The 13,713-nt window shown below is 48.5% G+C and overlaps 1 protein-coding gene across 1 annotated transcript; it reads right to left on the bottom strand.

Moving 5' to 3' along the window:
- Window positions 1–1,410: 1,410 nt before the first annotated feature.
- Window positions 1,411–12,999, bottom strand: DERL1 (derlin 1). The gene is made up of 8 exons (XM_040432295.1): window positions 12,847–12,999; window positions 6,828–6,939; window positions 6,352–6,416; window positions 5,453–5,479; window positions 4,790–4,885; window positions 3,249–3,301; window positions 2,323–2,433; window positions 1,411–1,968 (listed from the first exon to the last, which is right to left on the bottom strand). Exons 1-8 carry the CDS (start codon window positions 12,997–12,999, stop codon window positions 1,830–1,832), a joined length of 756 nt encoding a protein of 251 aa, XP_040288229.1. The 3' UTR covers window positions 1,411–1,829.
- Between the last annotated feature and the right edge of the window lie 714 nt (window positions 13,000–13,713).

Below are 13,713 nucleotides of genomic sequence, written 5' to 3'. Positions count from 1 at the left end.
GTACACGGCTAGTTCCGGCAGTGTCCTAGGGTGAGAAGCTTTAAACCGACACAGATTAACCATAACATTAGAACCACCTGAAGATTATTGCTGCCCAAACAGCTCTGACCAATCGAGGCATAGACTCCTCAAGACCTCTGAAGGTGCCCTGTGGTATCTGGCACACGACAGTAGCAGCAGATCCCATAAGTTGTGAGGTAGGGCCTCCATGGATTGGACTGTTTTTTTTTTTTAAGCACATCCAGCAGATGTTGATGATGATTATGATGATGATCGGACTGAGATGGGAATTTGGAGACAAGTCCCCACCTTGAACTCTTTGTCATGTTCCTCGTTCCTGGACAGTTCTTGCAGTGCAGCTGGAGCATTATCCTACCTAAAGAGGACACTGCTACGATGGGGGTACTTGTCTGTACAGTGTTTAGGTGGGTGGTATGTGTCACGTCCACATAAAACCAGTACCCAAGGTTTCCAGCAGAACATTTCCCCGGGCATCAGACTGCCTCCACCAGCTTGTCTTCTTTCCATGGTGCATCCTGGTGCCAACTCTTCACCAGGTAAGGGATGAACACACACACGATGTAACCTGATTCATCAGACCAGGCCGCCTTCTTCCACTGTTTCATCATGTGCCCATCGTGGACACTTTTAGTGGTGGACAGTGGTCAGCATGGACTTTTAGACCGCAAGCTGCGTGTTTTAACACTGCTTGTCCGTCCTTGGACCACTTCTGGTAGGTACTAATCAATGGATACCAACTCCACCACACCCAGTTATGGAGATGTTCTGACCTGTTGTTACATTTGCTCATTTTTCCTGCTTCCAACAAATGAACTTCAAGAACTGACTCTTCACTTGCTGCCTAAAATATCCCCCCCACCCCTGGACAGGCGCCATTGTCACCAGATCATCAATGCTCTTCATGTTTTAATGTAACGCCCGACCGCCGTACATACACCACCGAACAGTGCTGCATATAATCTGGGTGATCTGGTGCTGCATCCTGATTCATACTCAAGTCAGATTCAAAGCTGCAAAAAAAAATAAAAAAATGTTGCTGTCCTCAGGCGGGTTCTTTGGCTGCAGCCTCCTGGTTCAATGTATAGGACTCTTCGGTAATCTCAGAGAACAGCCACAGCGACAAGCCTCTCCGTAGGAATCGTCAGAACTATAATGAACAGGCAAGTTCTGTTCGAGCCAAAAGCAACAGAGCTCTAAATGCAGCTCTGGATGTGACTAGAGTAGAAGACAAGATGTAAGACAAGGGTTCTTCATGCAGAGATCCTCCATCCCCCCCCCCCCCCCCCCTCAAAGAAAGAAAAATAATATATCCTATAGTTGAAAAAATGGTAAAGAGGTGCGATAAGCTGCAGAGCCCGACCGGCCTCAACTACAGACAGCACCAAAGAATCCAATTAAATACATTTTAATAAACAAATTTCAGTTTGTCTTTCCTCCTTACAACAATGGAAGGAACATTTTATCTTCAGTCCATCCCATCTGCTGACACAGGAGCCCGCAGAGCATTGCACCGGGGTGCATCCACCCTGTGCGCAAATGTGGTATCAGAAGGAAATGTAAATGATCGAAGCCCCTTAACAACACTTTGTTGATCTCTTTTGCATTTCCCCAAAGACAGGAGAAGTTTTCAGCATAGAAAGAAGTGGCGGATGTGCCGTCCAGCCCGTGGGAGGCGCCAGTGCCGTGTCAGCGGTCTCCTGCGCTTCCCGCCTTCTTGCGCAAGTTCTTTACGGGTTAAAGTTCAAAAGTTACAGAAATAAGACATAAAAAAGATAAGTTCTGTGTAGCACGTGGCTTGCGAGTCCTCACTAGTCTCCCAGCCGAAATCCTTGACCCCAGTTGTGCCGTCCTCCGCCTCCTGCTTGATCGTCTGCTGCTCGTCTGGCACTTGCAGGTGGGACGCCAAATCCTGATACTCCGCCTCTTCGGCTTGGAAACCAACGGTACCTGACGAGAAGAACAAATGCTATGGATACTGATAATCCGGAGCAGGCCGGGATCGCCACGCCGTCAGGTTGCATCCACTACGCTGGCCACTGGGACATCATACATTCTAGCTGAGGGTTTGCTACAATTGTGTACAGTCTTCTGGTGGGACAACCCTATGAAGCTCACAGAGGATTGCCCAGACTGGGTGTGATTTTAGCAAACTCTCAGCTGCGAGATTGATTAGGCTTGCACAGGTCTCAGATGCAGGATTAGAATAATTTTCATTCACTGACAGCAAGCTGATCTGAATAATAATAAAAAGGATGGAAAATTAAAACGATACACTGCCTGGGAAGGTGAGGAGCTACTCACAGGATCTGAGGTGTGGAGAGGAAACTCCTGCCCCCGAGGTCCATTGGATATTTGAACATTAGGAAGAAGTAAAGATGTCCGACCAAATTCCCGATCAGCTCATTGACGATCCTGAAAGAAGGAAACACGACTGACGATTTGGACAAGACACGACACTTCATCTTTTCACAATTGAGACAGTCCTAAGTCTACCAGATACAGTCATATTTTTAAGAGATGTGGAATTTTAATATTGAAACCTTAAAGAGGTTTTTACGGATGATCTATCCTCTAAATAGGCCATCAGTATCTCACTGGTGGGAGTCCGACACCAAGCTCAGCGCCATACATTATGTAGTGGCTGTGCTTGGTATTGCAGCCCAGACTCTTACTTGAATAGGACTGAGTTGCGCCTGGGTCATGTGACTGATGTATGTGATGTCACTGACCTGGGTAAAGGCTACTGCGATTGTGGCTGCCTTCTCAAAGAGCTGATTGGTGGCGGTCCGGGGTTTCGGACCTCCACCGATCAAATACTGATCAGTAAAAAAAAAAAAAGTCTCGGAAAAGGTGTAATGTGTAATGGTAACGCCCCCGTTGCTCCAAGAGGCTCAATTGCATATGTTAAAACATCAGTCTTCTCAGAAATGCGGACACATCTGAACATGGGACATGTAACAGGTCAGCCAGTGTCATAGGGACAAAACTGCTGACAGATGCCATTTAAGGACCTAGCGGATGGCACATTTTCAAAAACTCTACATTACTGGACAGTGGGTTGAAGGAGCATCTCTGTGTAAAATGTAATGTGATGCTGATGGCTGCTCTGTAGTGAAGTCCCAATGTCAGCACATTTAGCGCTAGAACCCGTTTGACTGTCGGCCATTCACCTTCACACCAGACCAGTACATAAGGACAGCATAACCAGTTTCTTCTCCGATACTTACGATCCTCCGATAATGTAGTTGAATCCGAGAATGACCCAGGGCAGATAGCACGCCTAATGTACGGGAGACAGGAGACAAGACTGAGCAGTGCTGATTGTACGTACTAGATCCATCATCACAAACCCCAGCGCACACTAAGGACCCTCAGTCAAAAGCTTCCGTCATGCTCTCACCTGAGCCCCTAGCATGGCAAGTAAATTTGGCTAAACCAAATATGAGCGCGATACCAAGCACAGCTGCTATACAATGGACGGCGCTGGTAAGCACAGAGAAGGCTGCAGGCTCTCAAACATCTAATCGGCGGGGGTCCGGAGTGTCGGACCCCACCGATCAGTATCAAAATCCCAGAAAACCCCTTTAACTTTTCCATAAACTTTTTTTGATATATCAAAAGTTTAGATCGGTGGGGGTCTGTGCGCTGTGACCCTCGCGATCTCTAGAACAAGGGGAGATATGGCGCTCTCTGTCCTCGCTGCGGACCGGTCTCGAGTCCATCCTCTGCAGCGAGTAAAGGGTGCGACATGTGTGCACTTCTCTCCCCTCGTTCTAGAGATCTGCGAGGGTCTCGGTGCTCCCAGCAGTAGCACAAGAACGGGGACCTCCCACTGAACGCAGCACCACCAGGCTCTGCCTCTCCATTATTTTCTATGGGAATAGTTGAGTAATAGTAACTTCAAATTACCGAAATACCCCTTTAGGGTTAAAGAGCATGCCCCTACAGCTTGACAGTGGCTCGTATTATTACCATATATTGCTGCACAGGTATTATGTTGTCCGATTATTTTTCAATAATCTCTCACTGTGATGGGCACTACAATCAGTACACTAGTGCGATACTTTACCATTACACCCACCCCTCAAACAGGTGCTAAAGAATAGGCTTCCTGGTTCTGTAGGGACAAATGGTACCTCCTAGGGCACCTAGGAGAAGGGGATCATGTGATGCAGGTTTGGATTCCTACTTCTGCAGCTGATCGGAGGGGGTGCTGGGTGTCGTTCCCCCACAGATGTGAGAATGACGACTTATCCTGAGTATAGGTCATCAGTATCCAAGCACTGGAAAGCGCCTTTTAGGCTCCATTCAGACGTACGTAGTGCATGGCGGATCCGCAATACACCCGGCCGGCACCCCCATAGAAATGCCTATTCTTGTCCGCAATTGGAGAGGCTCTATTTTTTTCCGGAGCTGCGGACCGGAAGATTGGGGGCGCGCTCCGGTAATGCGGATGCGGACAGCACACTGTGTGCTGTTCACATCTCTTCCGGCCCCGTAGAGAATGAATGGGCCCGCACACGTTCCGCGCAATTGCGGAACGGATGCGGACCCATTCTACGGACGTCTGAATGGAGCCTAAGAGCGATCACTCCAGAGAACTGCATCCTTTGCACTATGGTGGCTATTCACACTGACAAGTGACAGAATGACAGCCCTTATACGGACAGGTCCTCTGAATTCCACGACCGTAGCACCTCTGTATCCACTGGCGAAACCTCCTTCCATTAGTAAGAGTCGTCTCAGCATAGATGGATGACCCACGTACCTTAAATCTTGTTCCGAACCAAAAGGACACGATCATGTCCCTGTTCAGCTGGGACCAGACGTACAGAACCGACATGATCAGCGGGATCATCAAAAGCTGCAAGACACGGATGTAACAGAACACCATGAGTCTGACATAAATCACAGGCACACAAGTAGGGGTGCAAAGCTTTCTCATTATGGGGCTTCAGTCACAACTTTTCAGGGGCTCCCCCGGCTTAGAGGGGTTGTCCAGTTTAGAAAAACCATTTTCATACACCCTATTAGGTAATTCTTGCACTCAGTGGAGAGCGGTTGTAAAGAGTGCCTCTTGCTTTGGAGGACCTGTCCTGTGTGTGGACAGGCAATGCTTCATTTCCCCTGCGGAGGCGCTGCAGGGAAATTGAGCACTTATAATTAGGATTGCTGGGGGTCCCAGCAGGATACTCCATCACTGTCCGATCAGTAAGACTGCTGTGATCCAACCAACCAGAACACGGAGAGTTGGACTGCCGGGAGCGGAGATCTCTCTGAGCTCAGCAGTTGTAGCAGAAGCCTAGCTATGTGCATCAGCCACTGATCTAGCGGGTACTATGGCAGCACGACATCGGTATGACAAACATATCCGGAATAGACCCTCGATCATGACGGATTTATATGTCAACACACAACACACTAATCTTACCTGCATATCCATTATAACGCCCGTTATCTACCATGGCAAAGTCAAGGAAATCCTGCTAAAAGGGACGGTAAATCAGGTAGTTCCCCTTTAAAAGGAACCCTTCGCTTGCTTTTGGGTTGCTAAACCACCAGTATGTCTAAAGATGCTCCTGTGAAACCAGGACATTGCGGCATTACCTAGAAAAAGGTGCCCCCAGATCTTCCTAGGCCAGCGACATCTCATCCATCGGTCACATGGCCTAGGTGCAACTCTGTCCCATTGAAGTGAATGGGGCTGAGCTGCAATACCAAGCAAAGCCACTATACAATGTACGGCGCTGTGTTTGGTAAGCTGTGAGGAGACCAGAGCGATCCCCTATTCTGAGGCTAGGCCGTCAAATTGCAAATATATAGGCCCACAGCCTGAGGCTGCACTACTGAGAGACTACAGACATACTGAGATATTATCATGGAGACGTCACCAGACACACCAGTGTCACCGCTATTCCAATCAGAGTGGACATAGGATACTGCTTTATTAACTGGTGGGGACCCAGTAGGAGTGTCCAGGGAGGGGGTATTCCTCCTACACAACTAGGGGGTCCCTCATAAGTAAGGTGCAGTGGGATGTGCCATATATGTCTGATCTGTAAGGTCGCCATATGTACAGAGGAATCATAAAGCTTTGCTTCTAGGAGGGAAATATCTCCGCACATAAGAAGTCTGACCCAGCCTGTACGGCAGAGCACGGAGAACGTAAACTACAGCAAAGGCTCCGAGTGCATGGAGGCTTAATGGAGGCTCATCTTGCATGAATCCGGACGGAATGACGGGTTTTCCTACAAAACGATTACCGGCAGCACCCTATAGACAGACGTCAGACTGGGCACACCAATGGTGTACTGTGCCTTTAAAGGATACAACGATGCAGATCCAGTTGAAGAGGAGCATGAACAAATAATCAGCAGGTCGTCCATCAAACGCCCCTGCAAGACAGAAGTGAAAATGGAGATCGAGACATTAGATAAAGGTAGTTCCACCAAAAGGGCAACTAATATAGAGGGGAAGTGCATATATAGCAATTCCCTAATACCCCTGTATCACTCCTCCTCACCTTTGCCCCCACAGATGCAGATGACAGCAGCCTGCATTCTGTGCACCCTATACATACACTTATTGGTTCCTATAGATACTGTGTCAGGTGCAAAATGTGCAGCAGAACATTATGAGAATCCCCCCTCCCCCGATTTAATCTGCTCGTGAGCTACAACCCCTGGACCCTCTATGGAGATCTAGGGGTCCAGATGTTGCAGCCACAATACAGACCCTAAACCACAGTTCTGCTGCATATGAACTCGAGCCTACGAGTGACTTCTGGTCCGGTTCTAGTTCTTTACCTGTTTCCAGTCTCGATGAATACTGATATAGGAAATACAGATTCACCATGTAGAGAAATCCCGAGCCGGGTCCAACCGGGAAATAAAACGTAGAGGTGATCGGTCTCCATATCTGTTCAATAAAGAGAAGAATAACACATTACATGACAGGTCTGGTCTTGAATGACGTCAAACTGTGGACTTCCTCATGTGGTCAGTTTTCAGTGGTCACTACTCAAGTAATCACAGCAGTCCTCTCTCCTGACTACTACCCCAGTAATCACAGCTGGCCTCTCTCCTGACTACTACCCCAGTAATCACAGCTGGCCTCTCTCCTGACTACTACCCCAGTAATCACAGCAGTCCTCTCTCCTGACTACTACCCCAGTAATCACAGCGGGCCTCTCTCCTGACTACTACCCCAGTAATCACAGAGATCCTCTCTTGTTACTACTACCCCAGTAATCACAGCGGTCCTCTCTCCTTACTACTACCCCAGTAATCACAGCTGGCCTCTCTCCTGACTACTACCCCAGTAATCACAGCGGTCCTCTCTCCTTACTACTACCCCAGTAATCACAGCGGTCCTCTCTCCTTACTACTACCCCAGTAATCACAGCGGTCCTCTCTCCTTACTACTACCCCAGTAATCACAGAGATCCTCTCTCCTTACTACTACCCCAGTAATCACAGAGATCCTCTCTCCTTACTACTACCCCAGTAATCACAAAGATCCTCTCTCCTTACTACTACCCCAGTAATCACAGCGGTCCTCTCTCCTTACTACTACCCCAGTAATCACAGAGATCCTCTCTCCTTACTACTACCCCAGTAATCACAGAGATCCTCTCTCCTTACTACTACCCCAGTAATCTCAGCAGGCCTCTCTCCTTACTACTACCCCAGTAATCACAGCGGTCCTCTCTCCTTACTACTACCCCAGTAATAACAGCGGTCCTCTCTCCTTACTACTACCCCAGTAATCACAGCAGGCCTCTCTTCTTACTACTACCCCAGTAATCACAGGAGGTCTCTCCTTACTACTACCCCAGTAATCACAGCGGGCCTCTCTCCTTACTACTACCCCAGTAATCACAGCGGTCCTCTCTCCTTACTACTACCCCAGTAATCACAGCCGTCCTCTCTCGTTACTACTACCCCAGTAATCACAGCGGTCCTCTCTCGTTACTACTACCCCAGTAATCACAGCGGTCCTCTCTCCTTACTACTACCCCAGTAATCACAGCCGTCCTCTCTCCTTACTACTACCCCAGTAATCACAGCCGTCCTCTCTCCTTACTACTATCCCAGTAATCACAGCGGTCCTCTCTCGTTACTACTACACCAGTAATCACAGCGGTCCTCTCTCCTTACTACTACCCCAGTAATCACAGCCTTCCTCTCTCCTTACTACTACCCCAGTAATCACAGCCGTCCTCTCTCCTTACTACTACCCCAGTAATCATAGCAGGCCTCTCTTCTTACTACTACCCCAGTAATCACAGGAGGTCTCTCCTTACTACTACCCCAGTAATCACAGCGGGCCTCTCTCCTTACTACTACCCCAGTAATCACAGCGGGCCTCTCTCCTTACTACTACCCCAGTAATCACAGCGGGCATTTCCCCACTTTCCCAGTAGTCAGAGCAGGTGCCCAACCCCTTAAGAAAAGTAGCCCCCCAGCAGCCATAGACCCATCCCACCCTCCCTCCCTTCCAAATGCAGCAGTTTTTGTCTGGCCAAAATCCGTCACTCATGCCTGAAACCGGTCGAATCCAATTATAGTCTGTGGGGTCCTGTGGTGAACGGCAGTAACTGGCTATACCGAATACAGTGAAATCCGGTAGTCTCTTCTTCTGCCAAAACAGACTACCGGATCAGGCAGCACAGATGTGAACGCACCCTACTACTTCTACTTGGGAAGGTGGATCTACAACTTTCTAATTTATTATGCATTTTAGATCCTCACCATTTTCAAACTCTATTCTTGCTGTCAGTGAACAAGAACTTTTATGTTTAAATCCAGAGGCTGAAAACCTGTCCTGACAAATGCCCTATGTCAGCTGAGCAGGTAACCGCCACAGCAATGGCGCATGTAACTACACCGGGGGGGCTTCTCCTCCGCTCACTGTCAGTGTATGACTACTTATCTAGGCTCCATCTCTCCAGAAGACCTTTCACTCCATCTGCAAGTGAAAGTTAGAAGACACTGGGGTAGATTTTTCAAAACTGGTTTAAAGGTAAACTGGCTTAGTTGCCCATAGCAACCAGATTCCACCTTTCAGCGCTCCTTTGGAAAATAAAAGGTGGAATTTGATCCGTTGCTATGGGCAACTAAGCCAGTTTTCCTAGCTAGCTTGATAAATCTCCCCCGTTGGCTTCACAACAAGTAGTAAAGCAAGCCTATCTTCTCCAGTCAAAACACGGCTGCCACACTGACATCTAGTGGCCAATATAAAAACTGCACTACATCACAAAAACACTGAAAAGTATGTTTTTCACCATTTTTTTTTTTAAGTAATCAGCTTCCTTTAAACAAAGCATGAACGTCACTTTTCTTCACTGCTTTCGATAATTGTACAGTAGGCGACATTTCACCTGCTGCTCTGTCCCCAGGGAAGTGTATGGCATCCGTCTGCTTCCTGACATGTAAATTACAGGGGGCAGAAAGTTTCAGATGTTCTCATATAGAACGGATGGCGACGAGCAGTCATGGCGCAGTCTTCTACATGTCTGGTGCCACCTGCTTAGGGTCCATTCACACGTCCACAAATGGGTACGCAATATCGGGAACGGGTGCGGACCCATTCATTCTCAATGAGGCAGGAATGGATGCGGAGCGCACACTATGTGCTCTCCGCATCTCCATTTCCGGAGCGTGGCCCCGAATTTCTGGCCCGTGGCTCCGCAAAAAAAATAGAACATGTCCTATTCTTGTCCGCAATTGCAGACAAGAATAGGCGGTTCTATGGGGGTGCCGGCCGGGTGTGTTGTGGATCCACAATACACTACGGACGTGTGAATGGACCCTTACACCGAGGGCTGCAGTGGAAGGAGGTTGGCTTATATATGTCACCATGAACCTGTCACAATGGCGCCATTCTTCTGCCCACCCAATGATCGGGCTGAGTAGCAGGCCACTATGGCTGCCCCCTTACATAGCAGAGGGGTCTTTGTGTTACTGCAACCTCTGTACCCGCTAGAGATAAACCCCCATGATAGTGCGTCTTGGGAGACATCACCGAGAAGGTCGCACATGCTCAGTTCCATCCTTCAACTGTCTCCTGAGCTGTGATAGGGAGAGCTGAGACACGCCCCCTTAGCTGCAGCAGAAAGGACACTCCCCTTGAGCTGCCAGCTTGGTATAAATCTAGCAGAGCAATGAATGGGGAGATCTCTGGATCCATGTGAGGTACAGGGCTGGTTCTAGCTTTGTTAGAAAGAGATTGTCATGTACTATATGATTTCTGATTCTCATTTGCTATATTAATCATGGGATAGGCCCTTCAAGAAGCAAAATGCACCCCCCCCCCTCCACTAAGGATTTCTGCCTCTGACGTACACCATATACAATATGTGTACATTTCCAGAGAAGAAAGTGATGGGGCAGAGCCACAGGCGGTACAGAATAGGTGACAAATGTATGATCGCTAGGGGCCCAACCTCCGAATCCCGAAAACATAAAATAAAATTGTGATTGCCCCATGAAATTACCTACAGTAAAATATACTAGCAAGTTGAAGGATAATTAGGAGACATACTGATAGACTAAATAATAAATCAGAAAGAACAATATAAGATGTCCAGTAAAATGGGATGATATATGAGAGAAGGAGACTAAGTCTCTAGACATGATGTGCAATAGATAGAAATGGTAACCCAGCAGACTAAGTTGTAGCGCATGCGCGGCCAGCGGAGATGACATATACAGACTCCGACAAATAGAGGAGGTGACGAAAGAGGGGGATGTACTCCGCTGCCACCAATGATATTGGAGGATCCCTGACGTCACACATCCCTATTGGACATGACGCGGACAGGCCCCCACTGATGACACGTCAACAGAGGTTATATAACCTGCCGATAAACGAGCGCGCTCACCCACTGCCCTAACCCCTGAAGACGCTGGTACTCGGCGAAACATGTCAGGGGGGCAGCGCAGCTTATTCGTTTTAATACAGCAAAGCACTCAGTGAAGCCTCTATGAATAGTAACTGGAATAGTAAATGCTGAAACATTGTACCCGATGAGAACGGGCAGCGCAGCGAGTAGAGAAACAATGTATTCATCCCGGCTATGAATGAATAGCAGGAACATACAGGAATACTGAATGGTGAGAACTGAGGGACTAGCTTGAAATTTTAAAATCACTTATTTTATTAAAACTGTTTATTAATAGGAGACTAATAAAAGTTAAAGGGCTTCTGTCACCCCACTAAACAGTTTTTTTTTTTTTTGGTTACTTATTATGCCTATACTGCGATTTATGCATACATACTGTAATTAATCATTTCTGTTCAGTAGATTATGTTAAAAACGTATTTTTTAAATATGCAAATTACCTCTCTACCAGCAAGTAGGGCGGTTACTTGCTGGTAGCAGCCGCATCCTCCTATTCTAAAGACGCCCCCTCCGCATGCTGATTGACAGGCCCAGCGGACGGGATCTCTCTCTGCTGGCCCTGTTTGTATTCAAAATTTGGCGCCTGCGCCGTACCCGTCTTCAGTCGGCGCAGGCGCACTGAGAGGCGGACGCTCGCTCGGTCGCTCCTTCCTCAATGCGCCTGCGCCGGGTGTAGTTGCGACATCATCGGCGCAGGCGCATTGAGGATGGAGCGACCGAGCGAGCGTCCGCCTCTCAGTGCGCCTGCGCCGACTGAAGACCGGTACGGCGCAGGCGCCAAATTTTGAATACAAACAGGGCCAGCAGAGAGAGATCCCGTCCGCTGGCCCTGTCAATCAGCATGCGGAGGGGGCGTCTTTAGGATAGGAGGATGCGGCTGCTACCAGCAAGTAGCCGCCCTACTTGCTGGTAGCAAGGTAATTTGCATATTTTAAAAATACATTTTTAACATAATCTACTGAACAGAAATGATTAATTACAGAATGTATGAAAAAAAAAAAAAAAAAAAAAACGCAGTATAGGGATTATAACTAACCAAAAAAAAAAAAAATGTTTAGTGGGGTGACAGAAGCCCTTTAAGTCTTAGTGTAAATAAAGGTGTAGGAACAAGAGGCGTTAATGTATTAATACTACTGGTGTCCGCCAGGACTAATCAAGTATAAACACTGTATCCTCCACCATTAGGGGAAAAATGAGTGAGCTATTGCAACCTCTGCACCCCTACTCAGGGGCGGAGCATGACAAAGGGACTCAGTGAACACCCCAGCCCCTGTGTCACGCTCCGGCAGGCCTCGTGCTACACGTTTTTTTATTCGTCCTTTAAAGGGGTCGTCCCATAATTTCTATCTGATCAGGAAGGGGGTCCGACTACTGGGGTCCCTGACGATCACTAGCATGGGGACCCATTTCCCCCACTTGAATGGAGCAGTCAGTGATGTCCAGGCACTCCCCTATGTAGTGGCAGCGCACACGTGTCCACGGTCAGACACTTATCTCCTGCTGTAATGGGACATCACCTTTAAGGAAGGGGCATGGGGGGCGATTCAGAGGATGAAGGTGGAGCTCAGCACAGATGCATCAGGCTCTGTTCACACTGTGCTTGCTGTTTCCTGATGTATAGCCATACACTGCCCATAGGTTCCCATGTTAATGACCACACACAGGAGAATGGGACCTATAGATAGGACGTTGTTTCCTTGGAAACCACAGAAGTATCAAAGCAGTTGATACAATGTAACTCAACATGAGGGAGCTCAATCACATGACAAGACAGGCGGGTACACACAGCGGGGGAGGACACTGGTCACCCCCATACAGGAGTGACAATGGTTGCAACCTGTGACTCTCAAGGCATGCTGGGACTTGTAGTTTCCACAAGCTGCAAACCAGTCGGTCTGTGCAGAAGCCAGTGACATTACCTGGAACTTGTGCAGGAAGTTCTCCGGCCACAGGATCAGGTACATGGGATTTATAAGGCCCAGCTTCCCCAGTAAGGGGACAGCGATAGAGCTGGCGAACCAGTACCGGGTAATGAACGGGATGCTGCGGAACCAGTCCCCGAGGTCCGACATGGTGAGAATGGCGGCGGCGGCAGCAGCAGACACACCGGGCCCGGCACCTGCGCCCAGCACTGACGTGTCAGCTCAGAATTCGACTGTCGTGCTACGTCACCGCCGTTTCCGGTCAGCTGTCATCGGCAGACCCCGCCCATACAGGATGGTATCCTGTCTGTGGGAGGCGTGGCTGTGACGAGCAGGTCATGTGGTGTATTCGAAGACAGCGTATCACGTGTTTTGACTAGAGCGCGCGATGAAAAGTCACGTGGTGTTCTGTAGCAAAAATCCTTACTTCGTGAAAATACCTTACCCCTCGTGACTTCCGGGGGTTTGGTGTGCGGAGGGAACGCCGGGAGTTGTAGTTTTACTCCTTGGACGCGCTCTGTCTGGTATTGCTGAAGAATGATAGTATTCCTGGTGGTCTACAGTGATTAATAAGTGCTTTCCCTGGGGTGGTCCAGGTTGTAACTGCTCTTTTAGGGCTCTTTCACACCTGCGTCCTTGTCTTCCGGCATAGAGTTCCGTCATCGGGGCTCTATGCCGGAAGAATCCTGATCAGTTTTATCCTAATGCATTCTGAATGGAGAGAAATCCGTTCAGGATGCATCAGGATGTCTTCAGTTCCGGAACGGAACGTTTTTTGGCCGGAGAAAATACCGCAGCATGCTGCGCTTTTTGCTCCGGCCAAAAATCCTAAAGACTTGCCGCAAGGCCGGATCCGGAATTAAT

This window comes from Bufo bufo, chromosome 5, assembly GCF_905171765.1.
Source record: "Bufo bufo chromosome 5, aBufBuf1.1, whole genome shotgun sequence".
Classification (NCBI taxonomy): domain Eukaryota; kingdom Metazoa; phylum Chordata; class Amphibia; order Anura; family Bufonidae; genus Bufo; species Bufo bufo.
This window is presented reverse-complemented; position numbering and strand designations above follow the sequence as displayed.

Coding starts and splice junctions, on each gene's coding strand:
- DERL1 (XM_040432295.1), bottom strand. CDS start 12,999: ATGTCGGACCTCGGGGACTGGTTCCGCAGCATCCCGTTCATTACCCGG. Junction 6,940..12,846: donor ACTTCCTGCACAAGTTCCAG/GTAATGTCACTG, acceptor TTTATTGAACAG/ATATGGAGACCGATCACCTC. Junction 4,886..5,452: donor GCGTTATAATGGATATGCAG/GTAAGATTAGTG, acceptor CGTGTCTTGCAG/CTTTTGATGATCCCGCTGAT.